The 27,707-nt window shown below is 40.7% G+C and overlaps 2 protein-coding genes across 3 annotated transcripts; one reads left to right on the plus strand and one right to left on the minus strand.

Moving 5' to 3' along the window:
- Nucleotides 1-1,863: 1,863 nt before the first annotated feature.
- Nucleotides 1,864-18,085, plus strand: LOC115671542 (protein virilizer homolog). 2 transcript variants are annotated; one of them, XM_056302911.1, is made up of 29 exons: nt 1,864-2,179; nt 2,325-2,413; nt 3,811-3,934; nt 5,338-5,997; nt 6,166-6,534; nt 6,606-6,710; nt 6,867-7,046; nt 7,698-7,839; nt 7,923-8,104; nt 8,202-8,287; nt 8,374-8,422; nt 8,602-8,668; nt 8,764-9,242; nt 9,319-9,418; nt 10,427-10,560; nt 11,461-11,528; nt 11,606-11,822; nt 12,147-12,362; nt 12,508-12,660; nt 12,734-12,787; nt 12,870-13,078; nt 13,158-13,227; nt 13,417-13,736; nt 14,510-14,675; nt 14,749-15,661; nt 15,782-16,140; nt 16,238-16,993; nt 17,086-17,157; nt 17,878-18,085. In XM_056302911.1, exons 1-29 carry the CDS (start codon nt 2,105-2,107, stop codon nt 17,896-17,898), a joined length of 6,435 nt encoding a protein of 2,144 aa, XP_056158886.1. In that variant the 5' UTR covers nt 1,864-2,104; the 3' UTR covers nt 17,899-18,085. The 2 variants fall into 2 exon arrangements, with proteins under 2 accessions (XP_056158886.1, XP_056158885.1); XM_056302910.1 differs by having other exon boundaries at nt 14,749-16,140.
- Nucleotides 18,086-18,630: 545 nt separating this feature from the next.
- Nucleotides 18,631-20,330, minus strand: LOC115666417 (E3 ubiquitin-protein ligase PUB22-like). The gene has a single exon (XM_030588149.2). It carries the CDS (start codon nt 20,117-20,119, stop codon nt 18,866-18,868), a length of 1,254 nt encoding a protein of 417 aa, XP_030444009.2. The 5' UTR covers nt 20,120-20,330; the 3' UTR covers nt 18,631-18,865.
- Between the last annotated feature and the right edge of the window lie 7,377 nt (nt 20,331-27,707).

Raw genomic sequence — 27,707 nt, forward strand, 5'->3', positions numbered from 1 at the left:
ATCCAATTGAGTCACTCTTTCTATTGGTGCAAGATTACTGTTGTAGCCTGAAATTGGATGGATCATTGTTATGGTGCCGGTTGAGGCTATGTACCATGTCAAGCATGGATAACAAGCAAAGGTAGGTATGACAATCCGGCTCATTTCAAGTGGTGCAAAAGAAGTAATCGGGTAATTACATAAGGTAGTAATCATTTGGATTATATCTTAGTAACAATCACCCAAAAAGGTCTTTCTTGTGTGATGTGCCATTTGGGATATCACAAACTCTTCCTAACTAAAGCAATGTTGTCCTCGTCAATGTCAACCAATATTGTCTCTCGATACTCCTATTTGATTAATTTAATCAACCAGTCCATGCTAGTGAGGGGTTGCACCTTGTTTGAACCTTCTTGCCTCGAGTGACCACTTTCCACCATTGTGGGATTGGCTTGTGCCTAGTTCATCTTGACCCGTGATATGCTTGAAGCTTTGACACAATCTATAACGATCACGGGTGATCGAAAAGTAAAAAGTTTGTATCGAAAAGTGACTATTCAAATACATAAAATTATATATTACCCTCCTCAAATTGATTTAGCGATTAAGCACTAACTAATGTTTATAAATTAAGCCTTTGATTTCCTACACCACTATTAGCAAACAATTCCATATTGAGGCCACCCATATGAGTTTTAGCTTGTGTCTTATTTAATTCACGATGTTGATGACACAATATATGAATGAGATTTACTTATCTAAAGTGGATTTCACTGTCGCTAGGGCATAAAGAGATTAGCATGCGTGATTACTTATCCATCTCAAATTGTCACCACCTTATATTGTTATTTTGAATTCTTCTTTGGGGAGCTTGGCTTACGTGGAATGTGCCAATTATTGGGTCAAGAATGAACTAGGCTTTGACCCACTTTCCCTTTATTCATATTTACAGATGATTGGGCCTGCCCAGCCCATGCTATCCTTGGGTGACTCTTCTCACTTAACTGGACGCAGATTTTTAGGGCTTGGTGGATTCGGGAGAGGCCCAGCAAGTTTGGCCCACGTGGGCCCTACCTGAGCCCATGAGGCCCGTTCAATAAGCAAGTCTCCAATATAAGTTACTAACTATAATTGATAAAAGTTACACTTTCGTGTGAAAAATTGCTAATTACGTGAAAAGGTTATTTGTTACAAACATATCAAAATTCATCGTTTATGAAAATTTACTAAATGACGTGCGGGGATTATGAATTTTAGATTCATTTTCGAATTTTTGAAACCTTTCTATATCCACGAATATCAGCACGTGAATTTTATTATAATTTTTTTTTTATGATTTTCAAAACTTAAACAATGCATTTCATTTTAAAAACTCACTATTACGCTTCACCACTCCTGTAACTATAATAATGACATTGTTACTCTAATGGGGAAACAATGAGAAAGACGTGGACATTTGTGAGGGTACCTTCGTCCTGTTAATGGCATCTTCATACGAAAGACAAGTTCCAAATAAAGCTCATAGACCAAATTTAATAGATCACTTCAAATTCAGTCCAGTTCGGGCCGATTTTTTTTTTTTTATCAAAGCTGGACATGAGCATTTGGATTATAGATAGGTTCGAGACATAATTTGCAATAAAGCTGGAACATCTTCATATCAGGTCGAGGCATTACGGAGTTACCTCTTTTGTAGTATTCGGCATGATTACGGATTAATAACTTACTAATTTCGCACGGTTTTCCATCAAAACCAAAAACGAGAAGTTAAAAGAATTTCAAAATCGGAAAAGCGAAAAAATAAAATAAAAATGGTCTAAACTTTCAAAGAATTTGCGGTTTTTATCTAGGCACATCAGTTCGGATATTAAAAGCGTTTTACACGCTTCTCTGTTTTTACTTTTTCGCCGCGAAAACTCCTTTGCGTCTTTCTTCCTCCGCCGCGACCGCCTTCGCCGCCGGTGGGAGGCGAAGGAAGCGGCCACTATTTAATCGGTCCCTGTCCGGATCCGACCACCGCGAAACCCTAAATTGTCTTCGCAGGAAGAGAGAGAGAGGACCGAGTGCTTGCTTGAGGCGCTTCCCTTCGGCCCCCGAGCTTGATTTCCCCGATGAGAAGGTAGGGATGGGTCGACCCGAGCCGTGCGTGCTGTTCGCCCAGACGTTCGCCCACCCCCATCTCGACGAGTACGTCGACGAGGTGAGTTCGTGCGCTTCGCGTCGGAGCTCCGTCCTCCCGCGGCGCGAGCAACTGAATTCGAACTGTCGGTCGAATTGTTTCAGTGGAGCTAAGCTGAGTTCTGCGTTGCTCGCGGCGTGACGCTGTCCGTTCTTTGAATTCGCAGGTAGTCTTTGCTGAGCCCGTCGTTGTCGCTGCTTGCGAGTTCCTGGAGCTGAGCGCGTCTTCGACATGTCAATCGGTGTCGCTTGTCGGGTAATGTTGCGCTACTTCGTTCGTTGTTCTTTCCTTTCCTTTTGGGGGGGGCTCCCTTGTTGACACTGTTTTGCTGGGAAATTCGTTGTTCTATTGGAAAAATTTGATGCAATGAAAGGGAGAAAGACAGTCCTGAACCATGGAAGTGCATTAAAGAAGTAGTGAGAGTGACGGGCATGGACAGATATCTGGCTTTTCCAGTAGATATGTGAAATTATAAATTATAAATCTCAGCTTGGGAAGTGGATCTTTTTGCCCTCTCATTATCTGCTAATCCTTACATCTGCTTCTGGAATGAACTCTTGCCTTAGTGCTTGGCAGTGTAAGCTTCCAAAATGACATCTTGAGCATGATGTTGCTGTTCCTTTCCATTCAGCCCGATAGATAAACCAATACTAACCAAGTGGAGATATCTAGTAGCCTGAAATGCATAAGCCCATTGACAATGACCTTAATATTAAGTACAACAATGGACTGCAAAAAGCAATGATATTGAGTTGCGATATGGATTTTCATGTATATGAAGTAGCTGTTGACAAGGCCATATGAGAAAGGCTAAGCCTCTCTGGAGAACATGTTTGACATTTAAGTTATGTTTTCTTTGTTGGTTTCTGTCAGATAAGTTACTGTGCACCCATACTGTCTACTTACAAGTTTATCATGGCCTTATATATTGAGCTTCCCTCCACCTGTTTGCTGAAGCTTTTGCTCTGGGTTTTCTAATACGGTTTTGGAGCTAAATTTCCTTTCTGATGTAGTGTCGCAGCCAAGTTCAAATTTTTCATGTTTTGTATAAAATTTCATTTTTTTGTGTGATGTCTTGTTCATCTTATACGTGTTCTCGAAGTAATTGTTTGTTCAATTTGCTAGCCAGAGGGGTGTTAAATTATCCAACCTCTCTTACTTCCTGGGTTTATCATGACTTATATCATATCTCAATTAATATATCTACAACACTTAATGAGATTAAGCATGTTTGGTAAAACTAACCAGTTTTGATATAAATGATTGAATTCAGTAAAGATTTTCACTGATTGTGACAAGTGAGAAAGTGGTTACTTAATTTTTTCGATGAAAAAATTGATGGAAATTACAATGTTACCAATTTCTTTGCTAAAACTTACCAATTATAGCCATTAGTACATAATTGGTGGGAAACAAATGACATTCAGAATTTTCAGCTTTTAAAAAAAAAAGACTTCCCATTTTCATTTTCAATGATTATATTGTGAAAACTTAAAATTAAGTGCTTAGATATTGCGGTTTACTCTTCAGCTTTATCAGCAAGGTGGTAGTCTCTCTATGTGTAATATTTTAAGCTTTTGGGTCAGACTTTTCAACAATATTGTTGCCCATTATTCTAATGAACCTGATACTAGTGGCACTTCTCCTTGCAGGGCTACTTCACCTCCTTCATTTGCTTTGGAAGTTTTTGTTCAATGTAATGGGGAGACAAGATTTAGGCGCCTTTGTCAGCCCTTTCTGTATTCTCATTCTTCATCAAATGTGCTGGAAGTTGAGGTAAATACAACTTAAAAGGCCTTTATCCTCATGTTGTAGTAGTTGCACTGGTCAGCATTCTTATACTTTTTACATTTAATTGTTTTATGGTTTTGATTTTGTGAGTTTTGGTTTAGTTGAGAGCTATATGTCAAACTTCAGCTTGAATTGTCAAAGGTAACTTTGAGAAGTTCCTTTTCGCACTACCCCATCATAAGGCGGTTGATGATCAAATGGATATGTTTTGAGGGGGTTAAAACAAGGAGTGTGTTTTACTGGTTTTTACAAGGTGTTTTTTTTTTGGGGGGGGGGGGGGGGGGGGGAGTGAAGACTATGTGAGGTTGAACTCTCTCTTGGTAAGTGGAAATTTGCAAAACAAATTAGCCATGAGGCTAATGTGTGCAAGGCAAGTATATAATAGGTGACATGTCTGTTGTTCTCTCATTATCCTCGACAAATAGGGTGGATGATGCTTATCAAGACATTGTATTTACCACATCTCAAGATCAGGGTGCGCCTAAATCACTGTTAGAAGCTTTCAACATTTCATTCACAGAAGTTAATTTGAATGCCAGCTGCTTACTCCACAAGTTTAAATTGTCAAATGATGGCGAATATGTATATCGTATACTATAACTAATACTCCTTTTCATTCCAAGGCTATATGACTTCCTAATTATTGGAATCATTGGACATGAGGGCAGTTAATGTCCTTAGCTTCCGTCCTGCTTGTGTTCTATGGCTTCTTTGATTTCCCATCTTTTGTAGAATGGATCGCAGATATTGCAAACGTTCAATCCTCATTACTTCCTTATCTCAAATTTTTACCAAAGTGTTATTTGAACTTCTGCCCTACTAAAATTATACATCATATAGGCCACCTCTATCGAACCAGTCTGAAACCCTTAGATTCCAAAGTTTCTTCCCAAAGGTCAGGTTTATCCAACTTGGGTTTCATCTACTAGCATTATGTCATGTGCGAAAAGCATACACCAAGGGACATCATCTTGAATATGTCTTGTTAGCTCATCCATAATCAAGGCAAAAACATAAGGACTTAGAGCAGAGCCTTGGTGTAACCCCATAGTAACGGTGAATTTTTTTTCCCCTTCCATTGTCCTAACAGAGGTGGTGGCTCCATCATACATATCCAGTTCCATTCAAATCCTTTGACAAGGCCTATAAATCTATTGCATACTTCTATGAATTTTCTTTTAGAAGGATTTTTTTTTTTCGTTTTTTAATCACCGTGCCTTTAAAGCAATTTGTCCCAACAATGTCCTCTCTCAAAGCCTATTACAATTCGTTTTTTTTGTTCTCGTGTGTCTTTGATACTATCTTTTACTTTGGAAGCTCAGTTATAATGTCATCTGGGGAAAACAGTCAGTAGCTATTCATATATCTAACAATCTGTTCTTTTGCAGGCTGTTGTAACTAATCATCTTGTTGTGAGAGGCAGCTATCGCAGTCTAAGCTTAGTCATATATGGGAACACAGCAGAGGATCTGGGACAGTTCAACATAGAATTTGATGATAGCTCCTTGACAAATATCACTAATTCAGCGGAGGGAGAGCTTGAGGATTTACCTATGCCTTTACGCACTACTAACTTTATGAGTAAGGAATTCACCTGCTCTCTCAATGCGTTGCCTCTACCTGTTAGTGTGTTAGACATGTCTCTTGGGGTCAAGCAGCTTCTACAATCAATATTGAGGATTCTGGAGCTACGGGCACATGGTGATGCAGTACAAAAAGCTATAAGTACTATTGTGTCAGCTGTCTCTACTTATACCACTCATGACCTATCTGGTGCTGGGATCAGTGAGAAATGTCTTAAATCAGGCAGATTAAAAAATGGTAAGAAATTGGAACTTGCTACTAACGAGGCCGCAGGGGAGCTTCTTGAGCTCTACAAAGTTCTTCAACAAGAGTCAGCGCAGTTTTCAGCCAAGCCATCTGCAGAAACCAATTTCCTTGATATGGATATTGATTCGGTTAATTTCAAGCATTTGGTTGACATGTTTGGAAAGTACTTTCATTTTGAGAGTGACTCCTTATTTGTTGGACATCCCGTGCTCTCAAAGGTGACCGCTCTAAAGAATTTAGTTTTTATTCATAGATGACTTTCTACCCTTCACTTATCATTTCGTCATCAGAAATGTTTATCCTTTGGGAAGATAGCCGAGTGGAACAATCAACCTAAAGGAGTAGTGCTAATTTGGTGCTCTTGCTTTGATCTTCTTGATTTTCAGAGAAATAATTCCATTTTGTGGTTGAGTATGGCTCTTTTATTCTGCTCTGCCAAAGAAAGTTGCTTCCACTTTGTCAATGGCGGGGGCATGGAGCAACTGGTCAAAGTTTTCTGCAATGACCTACAACATTCAACAACAGTGGTGCTCCTATTTCTGGGAGTTGCGGAGCAGGCAACACGATACTCGGTTGGCTGTGAAGGTTTCTTGGGTTGGTGGCCTCGTGAAGAAGTTACCGTTCCGTCTGGTACTAGTGAAAATTATACTCAGTTGCTGAAACTGTTATTGCAAGAACCACGCCATGATGTTGCTTCCCTGGCAACTTACATTCTTCGTCGCCTAAGATTTTATGAAGTTGCAGCGAAATATGAGGTGTGATTTTGTTTTTCTTATGGCTGTGTTTGACATTGCATGTATGATTTGCTAATGGCTTGAGTTGGCAGTGTGCAGTGCTCTCTGTGTTAAGAGGTCTTTCTACCATTGATAGGGTCACAGAAGCTTCTTTGCACGAGCTCATGAGTGCTAAGTCTCAACTCAAAAGCCTCTTGGTGAGTTGTAACTTTTAGTGTGTATTTTTGGTAGCAAGGTCGTTGGTCTCTTTTGGGGGTTGGCTAGACCTTTTTGGGTTATTAATTCTTTCCTTGAGTTCATATGGGTTTGCACTTTGTTCGCTGGGTTTACACTATTGGGAATTGCTAATGCAGAAGCTGATAAATTTGCATGGTCAAATAGAAGATCCTTATCCTGTTGCACAAGCAAGTAGATCCCTGATTCTTGGTCAAGGTGAAGGATGCCTGTCCTACAAAACGACCAGTGGCTCAATTACTTCAAACTGTTGCCTTTCCATTTGGGATATTGACCCAGATCTGCTGGGAATTCTCAAGGTATCTTGCTCTTTTTTGTTTGGCTTTCTCATCCTTTAGTAAATTAGGGAAAAGTTACGTGTGTGTTTGAGAGAGAGAGGGAGAGAAGGAGAGAAGAGAGAGGAGGGGGAGGTAGGGGGGGGGGGGGAGATCCCTCTGCTGCTATTCATTTCTCATGGAAAAAATGAATAATTTGTTTTGACAGAACTGCTACTTCCTTCAACGCTTGCAATCAGCAAGTCCTTTTTTATATACCTTCAGAGTTGAGACCATTCAATTCTATGTGACTAGAATCGGCTCCATACACAAGAACTGTTGTGTTTTTTTTTTATTTTTTCATGAGCGTGCGGTTCAGGTTGGAGCGAGTTTAGGGCATTGGATGATTTCAGGGATACACTTCCGCATGACTGCCAATTTACTTAGCCAAAAAGAGGTCTGACATAGGTTTAGCTGCAGTGCATAAGTTACTAGAGGTTGTCCCCTTTCTGAATAAATTTTAAAGAGATCCAACACTTCTGCTAAAAAATATGCATCAGCGGACTTCAAAATTTTGACTCTGTTGTGGGATGGATTGCTCCTGTATATATATTTTTTAAATTAATAAAATCTATGCACAATTCAATACTTTAAGTTAGTTCATGGATGAAATTATTTCACATATTCTGTGAGCAGGAGAGAGGAATTCTTCCTCTATCAGCTGCTTTGTTGTCATCATCAATACTGCACTTGGAAGTAGGACATGCAATGTTCTTACATGTAGAAATCGTTTCATCAATTGGTGCCATAATATTTTCACTGCTCCTCTGCCGCTCAGGTATTGTTAACAATACATTACTCAATTTCTTCCCTTATAAATCAAGGGATTCTTGGGATTTTACTTGTTTATCTCTGTGTCAGGCTTACTTTTCCTTGCACATCAACCTGAAATTTCATCTACAATAGTCCATTGCCTGAAAGGTGGCGATTCTACCAGAAAAGACGAGTGCCTTCCACTTCGTTTTGCATCCACCTTATTATCCAAAGGTTTCTTCTGTGGGTCAGAAGAAGTAGGCATGATACTTGAGATGCATTTGAGAGTGGTCGGTTTACTTTTTTTTTAGAATATTATGCTGATTCCAGCATTTTGTTTTCATGTTCTACATTTGGTGGCAATGAGTTTACAGTCTCTCTTTATAGGTTAACGCAATCGATCGTTTGCTTACATGCACTCCTCATTCTGAAGAATTCTTATGGGTCTTGTGGGAACTTTGTGCGCTTTCCAGGTGGATTTGGCTTTACCTTTTTGGTGCTCTGTAGATTGCTTTTAGTGCATTGGCAGCATTGACGAAGAATTGTTTCATGATGGCAGATCTGACTGTGGACATCAGGCTTTGTTGGTTCTTGGATTTTTTCCAGAGGTATGTCTCACTGTGCTTAAAACAGAACTGTTTTACTCAGGCATTAATGAGATGTACTTTTGCTAGTTGAGTAAAGACAATATGGTATGTAAGTTGCTAGAGTTGGACTTTCAATCTGGCAATTAGCTGTTATGCTGTTTTGACTTGTTTGGCCAGTGACCTATCATTCTTTTTCATAGGCTATTGCAGCATTGATTGAAGCATTGCGCTCAGTCAAGGAGTTGGAGCCCACTGCAAAGAGTGGTGGTAGTGATCTGCAATTATTAAGCCTCAGATATTTTAGCAAAGACTAGTGGTTTTCTGTGAATAAGGAACTAACTCGAATCATTCTATCTTTTCAGGAGCTTCACCCCTGGATGTTGCGATTTTTCATTCGGCAGCAGAGATTTTTGAAATCATTGTTACCGATTCCACAGCATCTTCTCTGGGCTCTTGGATTGAATGTGCAGTCGAACTTCATAGAGCTTTACATTCCTCATCCCCAGGGTCAAATAGAAAAGACGCTCCCACACGACTTTTGGAATGGATAGATGCTGGTGTAGTTTATCACAAAAACGGGGCTGTTGGTCTTCTCCGGTATGCTGCTGTGTTAGTATCTGGAGGAGATGCACACTTAACTTCGACTAGTATTCTAGTGTCAGATCTCATGGGTGTTGAACATGCTGTTGGAGATCCTTCTGGTGGTTCTGACATAAATGTAATGGAGAATCTTGGGAAAATAATCTCTGAGAAAACATTTGACGGAGTTGCACTTCGTGATTCTTCTGTAGCTCAGCTTACAACAGCATTTCGGATTTTAGCTTTCATTTCCGAGAACTCTGTATGTGTTTTCCATCTTGAAATGTATGTAATTTACAATAATTTTTTACTGGCTTACTTTAGACTTCTTGGTGTAGACTGTTGCTGCAACGCTATATGATGAAGGTGCCGTTACAGTTATCTACACTGTTTTAATTAACTGTAGATTTATGCTTGAGAGGTCCTCGAACAGTTACGGTGAGTTTTTCCTTGTCTTAGCGGAATGCCTTCTTTTGATGGTACTTAAATTATCACACGTTCTATTGTGGTTTTTGAATAATGAACTAATACATTATTATCTTCTTGGACATGATCTGGCTATGTTGAGTTTTTAAATTTTTAATTTTTGGTTTTGATCTCTCTTCTTTAAAGGTATTATAGACAATACCTCATGTGGAGCTTTTGTATTGGGCCATTTGATTGCTTTGCTTTTACTGGATGCTTAGTTTGTGGGACCTTTATATTGTTCTTGCTGTTTGCTTTCCTCTGCACAATCACTATTATACTCTTGGTCTTTCTATCTTCATTGGATTGACCTGTAGTTGTGACTTGTGCCTAGTGGTTTTGGATTTAAGAAGGATTATCAAGGTTATATTTAGGGGTTTAGCATGCGATAGTTTCTTCTTTGGCATTTTAATTGTTGAGCTTATATGAACTTTGCTTGAACTTTTGAATGAAGGAGCTGTACTGCTATTATTGCCATAAATATCAATCTATCTTTCTTCCTGTAATTCTTAGGTCAAGTTTGATATTTATATGTGGATGCACAACTGGTGTGATCCTTTTTATACCTTTACAAGGTGTCAGTCCTGAATTTTTCTGATTGCAACTCTTCTGAATATTTTCTCAATCTCATCAGAGAGAGATTCAAATTCCAGTGTTTGGCTTGGACGTTTTTATTGCATTTCTTCCCTTATCAGAATTCTTGCAGACTTACAGTTTCTGCTTCTCAGGGTAAAAATTCAGATTTTATTGACTGATTGCTCAGCTTTTAACTTTTTGTTCTATTAATTCTTAATAATGCACATGTCTGCGATGTGGAGTTTGTTGCATAGCCTATTTCGCTTGTTTTCATGGTGCAACACTTGGATGTATATCATTAGTTGTTTTGAGAGATCTGCCGCAAAAACCTCTTCCCCCGGAGTTTGGACTTCTGTATTTAGTGATTTTCTTCCTGCAGTCCTTTTGAACACTTTCTTTGGACAGATTACCTTGTTGATGATGGAACTGAATGCAACTCCACATCGGATTTGCTTTTGGAACGGAATCGGGAGCAGAGCCTAATTGATGTGTTGATTCCTGCCTTGGTACTGCTGATCAACCTTTTGAAGAAACTACAGGTTGGTCAAATCTGAATTACCGGTGCATTAGCTTAATGTCATTTCTGCAAAATCCTTCATGGGCATCATAAGGAAGTCTTGTATTGAATGTCTCAACTCACTGGCACCAAAATGATAAAGTAGCCTATGTCAATGTCAATGTCAAATCCAATTTATAGTCTTCTCTGGTTTTCTTTTCATCCTTCTATTATAAGGTGGGCTAGAAGGTTTCTAATTTATGATGCACGCTGCTATGATGCATCAAGATATAGGGGGAAGTTTTTGGAAAACTTCCAGGTCATTTGAAATTAAATCTATGGAAGACATTCAGCCTCAACCCCTCTTCCTGATAACCACACACACACACACACACACACACACACACACACAGAGAACCCACCTAGGGGGCAAAATTTTGGTTGGCATTGTTGTTGGTACTTCTAGTTTGGATTTTGGAGTATTTGATATTTGATTTTGATGATGTGCATAAGTTTACCCGTGTTAAATTTTATTTTGTCCTATTGTGATCTGGAAAGCTTCAAGTGTTAGTCTTTGGATGTGAATATTCAAACAAGTGAAGTTCGGGTCGTTTAGCACATCGGCATGATGAAAATGGTGCACATGCAACATGAAAGAAATCTCATTTATTAAGCACTGGAAAATTCATTATAGTTTGAGAGAAAACCAACTAAGCGGGCCCAGTTTGAATCCGTTTACATCTAGGACTATCATTTTTTTTATTTAGCAAACAAAGGAAATGTTTCATCAAATCGGTATTTCTTGACATTTTACTTCCCTTCATCCTTCCAATCTTAGCATAAGTATGTAGTCTCATCTTGTATAGAATGCAACAATATTTCTTTTTGATGGGCTAATATGCGACAATTTTTTTTAGAACTTAAACATTCTGCTTTCATACAGGAAGCAAATGAGCAGCACAGAAATACAAAACTAATGAATGCTCTTCTGAGATTGCATCGAGAATTGAGGTGACATTCAGATAAAAAATGGTTTTGTATTCTGCAACTGCCAACATGCTTATAAACTTGTTATTGTTCTTTTACAGCCCCAGACTAGCTGCATGTGCAGCAGATCTATCTGCTCCATACCCTGATTCTGCTCTTGGTTATGAAGCCGTCTGCCATCTCATTGTGTCTTCTCTTGCTTATTGGCCAGTGTTTGGATGGGCTCCCCGCCTGTTCCACTCTCTCCTTGCAAGTGTTCAAGCAACTTCAGTTCTGGCCTTGGGTCCAAAGGAGACCTGCAGTTTTATGTGTCTTCTGGTATGTAATTAAAAGTCTGACACCTGAAGTGGGCATGCTTTATGTAGTACTCTAATATTATGGACGCTTGTGGTTGGATGAATTGTGCTTTGTTCACTATATATATATATATATATATATATATATATATATATATATATATATATATATATATATTTGTATATATATATATATTTGTATATATATATATATATATATATATATATTTGTATATATATATATATTTGTATATGTATGGTATATGATTTAGATATTTTAAGCTGCATTTTCTCTGAACTTTGTTGTTTTGACTATTTTTGTCTTGAATCCATTCTGTGTGGCTAGAATGATTTGTTTCCTGAAGAAGGAATCTGGCTTTGGAAGAAAGGAATGCCTGTGTTGAGTTCCCTCAGGAAGTTGGCTATCGGTACAATATTGGGACCTCCAAAAGAGAAAGAGGTGAACTGGTATCTGAAACCTGAATTTCGTGAGAAGATTCTGAGCCAATTAACCCCGCAGCTTGACATGATTGCACAGATGATCAAACATTATGCAGTCTCTGTATGTTACTCACTTGTTATATTCATTAGATTTCCTAGTAATTGAAAAAGATTGTTATTCTTGTTATATTTGGAGCATTAAAATTGTTGTTAGAAGAATGTTCCATTAGATGTTGTAATTCATCTCATTACATTGCTCTTGACAGGCACTGGTCGTAATTCAAGACATGCTTAGAATTTTCATAATTCGAATTGCTTGCCAGAAAGTTGAAAGCGCCTCCATACTCCTCAAGCCCATCTTCAGTTGGGTCCTTGATCATATCTCTTTAATTTCTTCGTTGGATATTGATACTTACAAGGTGACCATATTCTTCCACCATTATTGCTTCTCTCGTAAAGTTGACTTAGAATGACATACTATGCCTTTTTCAGGTTTACAAATATCTCGATTTTCTTGCTTCTTTATTGGAGCATCCGCAAGCTAAGGTCCCCATCTGATCCTTTCATTCGTCTATCTTTGTCCAGAAGATGCCTGCAGAAAGGCTCATTGTATCTTTTATTTCTTCAGGCCCTATTACTCAAGGCGGGGATGATCCAGATTCTGAAAAAAGTTCTCGAATGGTGTTTGGATGCCGTTGATTCAGACAAGATTTTGGAGAGTAGAAATATGGCGGATAATGGATTTACGCTGCTTAGTTGGTGCCTTCCTGTGTTTAAGTCCTTGTCACTGTTGTGTGGTTCTGTGGCAACTTCACAATGTGCTGGGTTGCCTGATTCGTGAGTAGATTTTATCATCTGAATTAGTTATGTTTGTTATTTTTTCAAAGCTTGTAGCTAACATCATGTTTCCAATTAGGAAAAATACGGAATGCTTTAGCACTGGAGATTGTGCTTCAATTTTACCTTATCTTCTTAAGTTTTTTCAGGTAACTTCTTCTCTCGTATTAGATTATTGGTTATCCTTAATGCCATGCAAAATCTGTGTTATCTTTCTTTTCACGGTTTGTGTGAACAAATCTGTATGCAACGAGGATAATGTCATGCTGTAATAATTTTTACTTGTAGTACGTGAATCTTCTTAGTTGTTGCTAATGGAAAATCATGATGTTCTCCAGGTCCTGCCTGTTGGAAAAGAGTTGCTTGCTTGTGTTAGATCTTTCAAAGAAATCAGTTCTTGCAAAGAAGGTCGTGATTCTTTGAAGGCTGCCTTTGGTTCCTTTAGTAGTTCTGTGGTACATGAGCGAGACAAAGGACATGAAACTAACCAAATTTATAACGGTAGCGAATCTGGATGGAGCAAATGTGCTCCTTTATTGTGTTGCTGGAAGAAGATGTGGAATTCTTCTGAAGCTAGTGATGATTCATCGTCTTTCGCTGCTCAAGGCCTTGATCTATTGTCTTCAGGGTGTTTGTCATTCTGCGTGGATGGAACCAGGTTAGCTTCTTCAGAGATTGTTAGCCCCTTTAATTGGATTGATTTGCTGTACTTATATTGACCGATGTCGAGGTGCATTAGTAATTTGTGGACAAGTATGTGGAATTATTATTGAAGCATGGAGAATTAAGTGAAGTTCACGATCCTAATTACAGTCTTAGTTTGTGGTTAGTTGATTAGGAAGGGCAGAATGCAGAAGGTAGACATTCCCTGATTGATCTTTGAGCATTTATTGATGGTATTCATGGCTGTCTAGTCTGTCCTTGTAATTCTTGCATATTGAGATGAGAAATTACATGTCCTTAGACCTTACCAAAAAAAATTACATGTCCTTAGAAGTATGGTCAATACCATATGACTATAACAAGTTGTCATTTTTTTTGCTTTTCTGTTAATACCTCAATGCCCTCTACGTGAACTTTATGAGTGTGATATAAACTGTTAAGCTACTTCCGAGTCAACTTAATCAAATTATTTGCACTGCTACTGGTGCCTTTTGTACTCCTAAAGAGACACTGCTTAAGTGACACATCACTGGCTTCTGCTGCTTTTTGGAGCTATTTTCAGTTACTAATACTCGATCACTCATTTGAACTTTCAAATAATCGGTCGCTCATTCTGCCTTAGACTGTGTTGCATTTCTTGGGTAAAATAACGCTCTTCAGATAATGTAATTGTTGTTATAATCATGATATAATAGGACGAGAAAGAGGACATATGTCTTTGTTGCCATTCATCAGCAATAAGCTAACTTTTCTTTGGTTATTGATCAGATTGAACTTGAAGGGGGTTGGTCTGGTGAAATTGCTTTTTGGGCTTTCAGATGATTTGAATGAGACAGACAGTTTTATCAAGGAAAACCTGAATTATGTTAAAGGTTTAAATGCTCTGTTGAGTTCAAAGGGCGAATACAATGACCATGAAACTGGTCCTTTTCAGGTATAAGATATATAAGTTGCCTATTTTTCTGCAATTTCTCTTCATGGCATTGCTAACATATTACACTGAACAGATCCCAGACTCTGTAAAATCATTGCTTCTGTTATTGGTGAATCCTATCGGTGCCATTGATGTGGTTGATATAGTTTTTGGTGAGGCTGTCTTGTCATCCAATGATGATCTGGTTTCTACAGAGTTGCAGTCTGCTGTAGATTGCTGTCTTGAAAGAACTGATGGGTTACTTCAGCTAGGTGGACTAGGAGATAAGTTCCTTTGGGAATGTCCGGAAACTTTGCCTGATAAGACAGCTCTTCCATTAAAAAGGAAAATGTCATCTCTAGAAGGTCAAGGTAGGCGTGCCAGAGGGGAGAATCCACCTTCTGATCTTGCAGCCTCTGGTGCATTTTCACGTGGTTCAGGTCAATCTGTAGCTCCCTCTGGTCCTACACGCAGAGATACATTCCGGCTGCGCAAACCAAATACCAGCAGGCCTCCATCTATGCACGTGGATGACTATGTCGCACGGGAGAGAAATGTTGATGGTGTTAGTGATGTCATTGCAGTTCCACGTGTAGGATCAACGAGTGGAAGACCTCCTTCAATCCATGTAGATGAGTTTATGGCTAGACAAAGGGAACGGCAGAGTTCTTCTGCCACAATAGTTGGTGAGGCAGTAACACAAGTGAAAAATGCAGCTCCTGCTAACGATGGAGAGAGAGAGGTCAAAAAACCTAAGCAGTTGAAGACAGATTTAGATGATGATTTACAGGGTATTGACATAGTGTTTGATGGTGAAGAATCTGAAACGGATGACAAGATGCCTTTCCCCCAGCCAGATCATAATTTGCAACCATCTGCCCCTGTCACTGCTGAGCAAAGTTCTCCCCACTCAATTGTTGAGGAGACAGAAAGTGATGTTCATGAAAGCAGTCAATTTTCTCGTATGGGCACGCCTGTTGCGTCCAATGCTGATGAAAACACCCAAAGTGAGTTTTCTACAAGGATGTCTGTTTCACATTTGGAGAAGCCATTGACTCGAGAACCAAGTGTGACCTCAGATAAAAGGTTCTTTGACCAATCTAATGATGTGAAGGATTTGATTACAGGAAAGACCTCTGGCGTGTTTGATGCTGCAGCAGTAGCAAACAATCCTGGATTTCCTGTTTCACCTTATGCTATGGCATCAGCATCGTCATCTGGGCAATCACGTGTTGATTCTAGGGTGAGTCCTCAAACATTGTACCCAAAACACAGTCCGCATCATGCAGGAAACCTTCATGGTGCAGGAACCCAAGGATCCTATGACCAGAAATATTTGCAGAATCAACCACCACTACCTCCCATGCCACCACCATTGTTAGTTCCATCAGTAGTATCTCAGGCTTCCGATTCAGTTCCTAGTCAAGCATCCCCATTTACGAATAAGATGATCGATGGGCAGTCACCTGTTTCCAGTGCCTTTCATGTAAGCAGAGTTAATTATTGTCCTTTTGTTTTCTTCATGCTATTGAGCATAAGACATAGATCATTTCTAATGTTATTGCTCGGCTTTCCTTCTGCAGATTCAGTCAGATCACTTGTCTCCATACAGTTCTTCCCCCAGTGGATCCATTAGGCCTCTCCCACCACTTCCCCCAACACCACCTCCATTTTTATCCAGTCCCTATACTATGCCACCTATAAAAGCTTCCACTCCACAGTCTTCAGGTTATGTTCAGACAAGCATTGGAATGACAGAATTTCCCCGTGCGCCTATTATGCCTTCAACTGATCTGCAACATTCTGCAGCAGGTCCCAGACATTCATATCCCCCACCTCCCCTAATGCATCCCTTGGTGTTCAGTAGGACTGCCTCTGTCCCTGTGAATTTCTATGGGAACAACACAATGCAGCAACATGGAGAGAATCAACCTAGCATCTTGCAGAACTTTCCTCCAAGTCAATCTCCAATGCAGTCAGTACACACTGTTGCACAGTTGCAGCCACTTCAGCCCCCACAACTCCCACAGGTTCCACACCCACCTCAGCACCTCAGACCACTAGCTTTTTCTTCACAGCAGCCGGAACAAGGGTCATCGTCCTTGCAAAACCCAGTACAACAAGGTCATCAATTACAAGCACTGCAGCAGCAGTCACAAGTATCTCCTTTGCATGCTTATATCCAGTCACAGCAACAAGAACTATCTCGTGGTCATCCACGTCAAGAAGTAGAGCATGCTGGACTCCAGGTTTCTCATCAGCAAGGAGACACATCCAACCAGCATCAAGATGCAGGAATATCACTATACGATTACTTCAAGTCCCCAGAAGACATCCAGGTCGGTTTCTAGAAGCCCTTAGAAAGAGTTTTCGTGCACTGTACGCTTATGTTTATCTTCTAGTCTTTCTTAATATTTTATGACTGTGGCAGGCCTTGCTGAGTGATCGCGAAAAGCTCTGTCAGCTTTTGGAACAGCATCCAAAGTTAATGCAGATGCTTCAGGTTCATTCTGTTTGAAGTTTTAAAGTTCAAGAATCCCCACTCTTACTTTTCCCCAACCCCTTATATCTGCAAAATGAGGCCAATTAGGAAGAGGGAAGTAGGGTCGTCTTAGTGTTCATTCTCGTAGAGAAATATGACTAAGAGGAAAAATTGGCGGGTGGCCGAAGTGAGCATTTCTGAGTATAGTGCATGTATGCAGGGTATTGCATGGTTATAGTTTTGGAATCAGGAATTCTTTTCCCCAGGCTTGGGATCTGATGTTGGTGTTACTAATCCATAGTTATCAAGCATTTTTTCGTGTTTGCTCTTCACTCTAGAGCGTAATCTCATTTCTATTCTCGTCGATCATCGACTCATCATATGATTATTTGGTCCATTATTCCCCCTTTTCCAAGTTGTAGAACAGTGCTACTTGTCTTACTCTTCAGTAGAAATGTGTCAGTAGAAATGTGTCAAACTCAGGCTAGCTTTATAATCAGATGTCTTTATTTCAGTGTCAAGGTGTTCGTACCTGTCCCGATGCTTAGTTTTACTGGGGCTTAGTTGCAAGACAAGTTTTTACATCCAAAACAGAAAAAAGAAGAAAAAAGAAGAAGAAGGGTTTCCTCACTGTTCCCTCTTCTAATTAGGCAAACAGTTTTTTTTTGGGTCGAAAATTAGGCACACAGTTACTTCTGAACTGTTCTGACGTCTCTGTCCTTTCTTTGGATGGTCTAACAGGAAAGATTGGGCCAGCTATAACATCGAGATCAGATTTGTCAAGGGTGGTGGTCCTGTTGTATGCCCTCTCATTTGGATGATTTATATAATGTTCGAATCACCAAATGCGATATTCTTGAGCAACTGTAGCCTGTCCATTATTTGTTTTCGATATTTGTAACTTAAATTCACTTTGTGTATATATATGTACAATTTTGTCCTGGCCTCATTTGCCCTGTATCTTATTTTGTATAGTTTCATTTTCAAATTAGTCATGCGCTCGGCGGAGCTGTGATGCAGCTGACCATGATCTTCTCTTGAGGAGTACTCACTTGATGAAATTACAAGAACAGAGAGTTCTATTATTCTTGTACCGAAAGTCCTATTAGACAGGCTGATTCAGAGCGACCGTTTCCTGATAAAGACAATGGTTTGCTAGGTGGGATGTTGATTAATTGACATAGGCGAGGCCCAGCAAGTACTTTTCTGATTTCATCTGTTTGTTTATTTTTGTTATTTGAAACTCCTGTTAAAGAACTAATCTTACTTAATTTCACGTCATCGCTGTTCGGCATTGATCAATGATAGTATGTTCCTTATGGCAAATGGCAAAGTATTATTACATTGTACGGCAAGTCTTGCTCGTGTTGTTTAACCATGTCGTGGTACGGTATTCTTTTTAGGTCTTTTCATGGATCGCTGGGAATTTTCGTCATTCGAAAGCCTTTTACTTTTGAAATGGTTTCGCGATCCAACTTTCATTCGCATGCTTGATTTTGGACATTTTAAAATCTATCGCTTCTCCATCAGTATATGCTCGGAAATGCTATTACATAAACAGCTCTTCCTTGTTTTGAAATCCGACACCCCATTTATCAAGGAGCATATCCATGTCGATTTCATATATCATATTCTTCGTCGGTAAAGTATACACTATGTGCAATTGATTGGGGCATATCTAAAGAACTCTGTAAATGAAGTTTTTACAAAGGAAAAACTGATTTTCTTCTCACGCTGGATAAGAAGAACGAAACTCAGGACGAATGCACGGAGAGTTCTTCCATGCCCGGGCATGCAATCTCAGAATCTCTCTCGCCTTTTCCTTGGTATTGCTCGTGCCCTCAGCTTGGAGGACTAGACACAACTTCGCAGCAACGCCTACTTGCAACATCTCTTGCACGATGCTCGGCGTTGCCGAGAACTTGGCGATGGACAAGAGAATCCTGACGCCTCTCTCGCTCGCTGTCTCCGAAACCCTTAGTATTTTCTTCGACACTATGGCGATCCCCGCTCCGTGCTTCAACAACTCGGCTCTTCCCTCTGCGCATTGGCACAGCATGTCCAAAAGTATAAGAATCATTTCGCTCTGCCTTTTGTCACGTGAATCGAGAAGAAGATCGATCAAGACCGGCACAGCGCTGGCTTCCACGGCTTTGACTCGGTTCCGACCCATTGGGCAGGCTCGGATAAGCAGTTTCAATGCAGATTTCGTTGCCTTCCGCAAAACTTGATCACGCAAAACTCGAACTACTTCGACGAACAATTCCATCCTCAAACTTGAGAGTTGTATAATATCGGCAACTTCAAACATTGAATTTAGCAACATGACTGCGTATGCCCTGGACTCACACGTTCCGCTCTGCATGATTCGAGTCAACGAGCCGACAAACACTCCACCGTCGCCTATGAGATTCCTAAGGCTGGCTTCGGAGAGTTGTAGGTGATAAAGTACAGCCAGAGCCTCATCAAGCGGTCTAGTTGTGACCTCGAAACTGCAACAGTTGGACGATGTTTTATCCAGTAATGCAGAGCTCGCCGAGGTTTCATTTTTCACTAGTGTCGCCAAGAAGTCAGCGGCACCAGCAGCTTCCAGGCAGCATCGGTTAGTGGCATTCTCGGCGGCAATCGACCGCAGTCTTTTGAGACACTTGTTTCGCATGTCCGGGGACTTGGCCTCGCGGAGGAGCTTAGCAACCTGGGACTTGCTTATAGGAGGTTTCGGGGTTGGAATCCTTTCGATGCCGTGCGCAGCGTTGAGGGTGCACCACGATTGGATGAGGCGCCGGAGCGTGTGGTTGGGCGTCAAGTCGCAGCCTGAAATCGCTTGCTTGGTCACGGGGCACGTGCCGTTCTTGGCGGAGAACAGCCACTTCTCGATGCTCTCGCGGTCGTACGTTATCCCGGTGGGCACCGTGACGGGGTCCTTCATGAGCTGGAGAGAAATCGGGCATACGAAGAACGAGGGAATCTCGACTTCCTCCATCTGAATCGAAACTAGATCACGAAAGAGACGAAGAACTTTTATAACCCCGGGAAAGAGAGGAAGCGAAAGATCGAGACTTGAAAAGGGGAAAGGCCGAAGAAGAACTCAAGAAATGCTTATGATGAGCTTATGATTCTCTCCAAGAAGAAGAAGGGTTTGAACGATTCGATTTAGTTGGTTGAGTTCAGCTGGGTTTGAAGATGATTCGTGCGGGTTTTGAGGGCTTTATATATATATGAAGTTAGTTGGATGAGACTTTCAAAAGGGAGAAGGTCAAAACACGGACAAATTCCAACAGGGCTCACGCGAAACACACACACCATGAACGAGAGAAAGATAAGAGTCAAAAGGAAACGCTGAAGTAGCACGTGCTCTCTTTCCTCCTACGCCAGTCTCTGCTCCAACCTTAACCCAGCGTCATACTATTCCCACGAAACAGCACGTGCTATTTTAGCGACTCCTTTTGACTCTCTCTCTCTCTCTCTCTAAGATCACGAGGGTGTCGACTTCGTTTCAGTCCACTTCAGAAAATTGCAAGTTTCGGTGCCGACAAAGCCAGCTGGAGACATCGTCCATCTTAAATTGTAATATGCATGGTTAATACGTTGCAAGAAAACGCTTGAAAGTGCGATAAAATGATCTTCTCAAACTTCCAGGATAAACCAAGTTAGAATATTGAATGAAGAATTGAATTGTCTTGTCCTTTGGCTGTAGAAATTGGATGTATATCGATTCCGTACATTTCTTATGTTCCCGTAGAGGCTATATCAGACTTAAATCATCATTGACCCGTTTTCAAAATAAAAATAGTCGTTTTTTTAGTTTAGCCCAAGGTAACGTATGTGTAGCTCAAATTAATCTACTTGGGCAAGAGGGGTGGGTGCCGGTTTAACGTGGATACATATGTATCCTTATCATACTAAAACGGAAATATATAAATTGGTAGTGTTGAGAAGATGGGAGGAGTGCCACACAGCCGTCAACCCTGCTAGAAGTGCTAGTTTTGATTTGTTGTGCAGTGCAGTGCAGTGCCGTCATACTAATGACAAAACTAATTCCGATCAATTGGAACGTGACGTGTTATTTACCTGTCAATCATTTGAGAACTAAGTCGCGTGATTTTACCTGTCACTATTATTCTAATATATTGTTAGTTAAAAATTATCAATTTAATAAATGGGTAAAATAAACCTTGTTAAAAACTTGTCCAAATACCACATCATTCTTTTATTTTCCAGAGTGGTAAGTTTATAAGTAGAGGAAAACCACATGTATAGCTCTCGTACCACGTTAGATAGTTCAATACAGAAACTTATGACTATAGGTGAAGAGATTATATGTACATAAAAGGAATATGAACCCAATAATCAAGCGATGTATGATATTTCAATAAAAAGTAACTTTAGGTTTTTGCGACAACTAAGATTTAAACGAACTAAGAATCACGAAGAATCCATGAAAGGGCGCATGACTTGAAACATGTTTGTTCATTATTCTTTTTTTTTTCTGCACTTAGCCAAAGTTCCATCCACATGTTCAACTGTTTAATTGGACTTTGAACTTTTGAAGTTGGACGACAAACAATGGAAATCGTATTTAATGAATCCTCGGACCACTTGTACATTCTAATGACCGACGTAATTATAAATTTATAAGATCCTACAGTTGACAAAATTTAATCTACAATGACTATCACAGTCAATATTTTTTTAGGCGCTTAAGGAAATGGGAACGTCCATCTTCCCTGCAATAAAGAAGACACCTCTTTTCGATACATTCATATGTGAAGAGAAAACAAACTCAGAAGCTATTCAGACAGACGTCATAGCTGAGGTAGGATCGAGGGTTTGTGAGTGAGACTGGAGTGACAGAGAGACAGACAGCGAGTGGTGGTAGTCAAATCACGTGGTTTTAGGACCGGACAGTTTTCGTATTGAAGTAAGTCAGTGGCCACCATAAAGGACGTCAAACTTATTTAATATTCTACAAATTGAGTAATTTTCTTGATTTGTATGTTCAACGCGACACCACGAACTCCTAACGAGAGTGTAATAAACGATCCAAAATAAAAAACACGTCAATGCCGCCGTCATTGTTTAATTTTTGGGAAAAAACCACCAAAAATCCCAAATTTTGCTATTTGTGACACATTTACCCCAAACTTTTTTTTGTGACACCAAAAACCCCGAACTTTGCTTTTTGTGACACATTTACCCCAATGTATTTAGTCCATGGGCATTTTTGTCTTTTTTGCTTTTTCTTTTTTTTTTTTTTTTTTTTTTTTTCCTTTCCGTGAGGGGCCTCGCGGCGCGTCGGCGACGGCGCCCATCGCCGGATCCGGCGAGGGGGCCCTCGCCGGCGTCGAGCGAGGGCGGCCCTCGCCGGCGTCGGCGAGGTTCGCCCTCGCCTGGGCAGCGAGGGCGGCCCTCGCCCAGGCTCGAGCGAGGTCGACCCTCGCCGGCGTTGGGCGAGGTCGACCTCGCGAGTCGGCGAGGGCGCCATCGGCGAGGTCGACCCTCGCCGGCGTCGGGCGAGGGTCGCCCTTGCCGGGCGAGCGAGGGCGGCCCTCGCCCGATCCTGGCGAGGTCGACCTCGCTGGGCGAGCGAGGGTCGACCTCGCCGAGTCGGGCGAGGCCGCCCTCGCTCGCCCGGGCGGCGACCCTCGCCGGCGTCAAGCGAGGTTCGACCTCGCTCGGGCGAGCGAGGGCGGCCCTCGCCCGATCCGGGCGAGGTCGACCTCGCGGCGTCGGGCGGCCCTCGCCGGATCCGGCGAGGGCCGCCCTCGCTCGACGCCGGCGAGGGTCGACCTCGCCAGATCGGCGAGGGCCGCCCTCGCTCGCCGTGCGAGGTCGAACCTCGCTTGACGCCGGCGAGGGTCGCCCTCGCCGGGCGAGCGAGGCGGCCCTCGCCCGACTCAGCGAGATCGACCTTCGCCCGACGCGGCGAGGGTCGACCTCGCTCGAGCCGGGCGAGGGCCGCCCTCGCTCGCCCGGGCGAGGGCGAACCTCGCCCTCGCCGGATCTGGCGAGGGCCGCCCTCGCTCGACGCCGGCGAGGGCCCCCCTCGCCGGATCCGGCGATGGGCAGCCCTCGCCGGAAAGGAAAAAAAAAAAGAAAAAGCAAAAAAGACGAAAATACCCATGGACTAAATACATTGGGGTAAATGTGTCACAAAAAGTAAAGTTCGGGGTTTTTGGCGTCACAAAAAAAAGTTCGGGGTAAATGTGTCACAGATGGCAAAGTTTGGAGTTTTTTGTGGTTTTTTCCCTTAGTTTTTTGCTCCTTTTTGTTTTGTCCTTTTTTCTGTATTTGGTATTTATTTTCTTCATCTTTCTTCGACTCTACAGCCATAGAAGAGAAGGCAAAGGAAAAGTTTGTGCGTGGCGGGGGCCATACGTGACGCTTGCGCATCCGTCAACCGCGACGCTGCAGCCACAAAAGCGTTCGAGCAGAACTTCTATCTCGCCATACACAGGGTTTTGATATGTAATCACTCGTACTATCGTACGAGAAATAGATTATAAACATGATTAACCATGTCGCGGGACAACATTCTTTTTTTTTTTACGAAAGCAAACGATTGAACAAGAAAATAAATCGGACGCCGGATTTACATGATTTTGATCAATGTGATTTATGTCCAAGAGGAGAGCAGCAAAGATTCCACTATTCATCAATTGATATAATAGATATTACAATCACATTCGAGTTATTCAAACACTCTCAATATTTCCTAACCCCCAATTACACCTAATAACTCACACCGTGTATAGCTTTACAATTCCTTAGGAAATAATTTCTCAATCTCATAAATGAATTCACAAATCTTACCACAAAATTTATTGGCTTCAACAATCTATTGCTTGAGGATGTAATTTACAAGAAATAACCTATTGGATACTCTTAAGAAAGAACATCCACTTCTTATATATAAGCAAGAATTGGATTCAAAATAGGAAACCTTATTTAAGAAAACCTTCTTTTAACTAGGAAACCTACTTGATTAGGAAAGTTTCGTTTCAAGCTCAAACTCAAAATATATTTTCAACAATCTCAACCTTGTCTTGACGTTTGAGTCAAGTCACCATTTAAGGGTGATTGGTTCTAGGGCAGTCCATTCCCGCCCATGAACCGGGAATCGGACCGGTGCCCCCTAGAACCGGATAGACCAATATAGTTTGGTTCCTGGGTGGGCTAATGGAACCGGTAGCATATTCAAGTTTTGTTTTTTGCTTTGTTGTTAATGTTCAAGATGAAATTAAAAATATTATTCATAATCAAGACATTTCTACAATTAGTGAGTTACGTGTAATATTATAGGTTTTCATAGAATTTTTTCCAATTTGTGGCAAAATTTGGTTGGAATGAGCAACTATTGTTGTGTTTTGATTGTTCTTGTCATCTTACTTACGTGCATAAATAAACATAGTTGCTCCAGCCTTGAATGGCTTTCCTTTGTGAAATGGGAGATAAATTAAGGTTTCTTTTACAAATTTAAAAAAATCTCTGTCTGATCCAAGTGGTCTGGGTGGGCAGTACCACCCTTGGAACTGGGAATCGGTCGAAATCCATCGATTTCAATTTTATGGAACCAAACTAGTGCCCTTGGGAACCACCTAGACCCAGCCGGTTCAGTCCGGTCCAAGCGGTTCCCTTTGCTCACCCCTAGTCATTATTGCTTCGCTAGGAATTTGAACTTTGTTTCTACTCTCCCACAACCTCTCAATTACCACATACATCTTCCAAGTCAAAGTCTTGCTTGAACTAGGCCATAAACATGGACCTCATTGATACACCAACTCCACATGTATCTTAAACTACTCCACAAGGATTTTTTGATATAACCTCTTCTACCATAGATAAAGCAAAATCATCGCTACAACCATACCTGTTTGGAGATCGAATACGCACATTGTTAAGCTCAGTAGTTACAGCAACCATTGGCGCTATAGGCTTCACTCACTACATGCACATTTGTGTCGATTACCCCGCTAATTCCTAATACCTCAGGAGTTTCTAGTGTGAATTTAATTCTGGACACCACAACCGATATCCCCGCTCACCTTGTCCGTAGCCTAAGAACATGCACTTTCTTGCCCTTCCATCGAGCTTACATCACTCACTTGAACATAGGATGGGTAACCAAATATTCTAAAAACAAAATAATTAGCAATGTTACCTAACCACACTTCTCTAGTAATGTTCTACTCATCAACTCTACAACACGTTGTGATTCACTAGCACCAATACGATATCTTACTATGCCTTTCTTCATGCAAAATTCGTTTAGTAGCTCCGAGCGAGACTCCATGCTACAGTCGGTCCGCACATGCTTGGTTATTTTACCGTTCTTTTGTTTATCAAAACTCTGAACTGCCTAATCCTAACAACAACATCAAACTTGTGCCTCAGCATAAACACCAAAGTCTTCCTCGAGTAGTCATCTACAATTGTCAGCATCAATCCGACACTCTTCCTCGAAGGAAACCACAACAAAATGTGAACATCAAAGTAGATTAACTCTACAAGATCCGTAGTTTCTTTGACAATCGTACTAAACTACACTTTCCGCCGTTGATTTAAGTCACATCATCCGCATACATCCAGTTCATCAGCCACATAATCAGATAGCATAGTCCTTCCACTTGGAACTTTTAGGTTTCTCTCGCCAATGTGTCATAAATGCATATGCCACAATTCAGACCCTCGAACAGATGCATCCAATGTCTCCGCAGCAACCTGAGTCATTGTTTCACCTTAAAGGCGACTTCCGTCACTGTCTCACCTTGAAGTTCATATAACTAAATTATCACCAAGGCACCTTGAATAACTTTCAGAATTCCACTTTTTGAAGTATACCGATACAAGGAAATTAGATTCTTTATAAATTATGACATCACCAATACCCACAATATTGCAGTGTTGTTCCCCAACTGCGCTTTCTTACTATTCGTGCACTAATAAGTAGTAAACCATTTTATTTGCTGTACCGTGAAACAAACAATCAGAATCCATAATCCATCTGTCAAACAATGAATCCTCAAAGATAGACAAGACATAATTAAAAATATCTGAATTATAGTTAACTACAACAGCTATATCATTAGCAGAGTCAACTTGAATTCTCTTACCATTCTTGTTTTTCAGCTTAAGGCACTCACTTCTAAGATGACCCCTCTTGCCACAGCTCCAATAGATAGCTCCACCAATTTTAGGCTCACTACGTTTGTTCAGGTTTATACTACTTTTGCGAACAAGAGTACCAGTTCTTCCTCTGCCTTCGTCTACTAAAGCAGTAGACACAAGCTCACTAGATTCTCTTCTATGGATGTCCTCACTTAGAATTAAATCACAAACTCCATCAAACGTCAAGCTTGTTAACCTAAACGAAATACTAATAGTAGTAACAATAGTATTCCAACTATCAAGCAATAGAATAATAGTAGCAAAGCCCGTACTTTATCTTCAAAGTCAATCTCAACTAACTTAATTGACTAACGATCACATTGAATTCATGGATATAATCAATAACCGACGCACTTTCGTCCATCTTTAAGTTAAATAGACATCGCATCAAGTAGACCTTATTGATCGTTGAGGGCTTCTCGTACATATCCGATGGGGCTCTCATCAACTTCATAGTGATCTTCTCTTTTACGATATTAAATGCGACTTTACAAGCCAATGTTAGTCGAATAACATCCAACGCTTGTCTATTTAGCAATTTCCATTCATTTTTCTTCATCGACTCTAGTTTCTCCCCAAACAGGGGTAAGTGCATATTTCTTTGGTAGAAATAATCCCCAGTCTCCATCTTCTAGAAAATAAAATCATTCCCATCAAATCTATCGATTCTCACTTTTCCTTCTTCCGTCGCCATCAATTCGCTTCAACTCAGTCAAGCCTAGTTTCGATATCAATTGTTGACGAAGCAAGTGATCGAACAATAAGATAAACCAAGCAACAAAATAAATTAGACACCAAATTTACCTGGTTTGATTGATGTGATTTATGGCCACGAGGAGAGCAGTAAAGAATCTACTATAGATCAAGCAATACAATATAACCACACCCGAGTTATTCGAACACTCTTAGTATTTCCCAACATCCAATTACACCCAATAATTCACACAGTGGTTAGCTCCACAATTCCCAACGAAATAATCTCACAAAAAAATTCACAAATCTTACCACAAGATTTATTGACCTCAACACTTTATTGCTTCAGGGCATAATTCACAAGAAATAACCTCTTGAATACTCTTCAAAAATAACATCCACTTCTTATATATAGACAATAATTAGATCCAAAATAGGAAACCTCATTTTAGGAAAAACTAAGAAACATATTCTATTAAGAAAGTTTTGTTTTCAGGCTCAAACTCGAGACATATTTTAAACACTTTTTTTAGTCTTTTCATGGATCGCTTGGAATTTACTAGACTCCTACTTTTGAATTGGTTTTGCGGTCATCTTTCATTCGCTTGCTCGATTTTGGACATTTTTAAACCTATTGCTCCTTCATCAGTGTATGCTCGTAAAAGTTATTACGTAAGCAGCTCTCCCTTGTTTGAAAATCCGATACCCAA

This window comes from Syzygium oleosum, unplaced genomic scaffold (assembly GCF_021117445.2).
Source record: "Syzygium oleosum isolate NSW1041296 unplaced genomic scaffold, Sole_v2.1 Sole_v2.25, whole genome shotgun sequence".
In the NCBI taxonomy this organism is placed as follows: Eukaryota; Viridiplantae; Streptophyta; class Magnoliopsida; order Myrtales; family Myrtaceae; genus Syzygium; species Syzygium oleosum.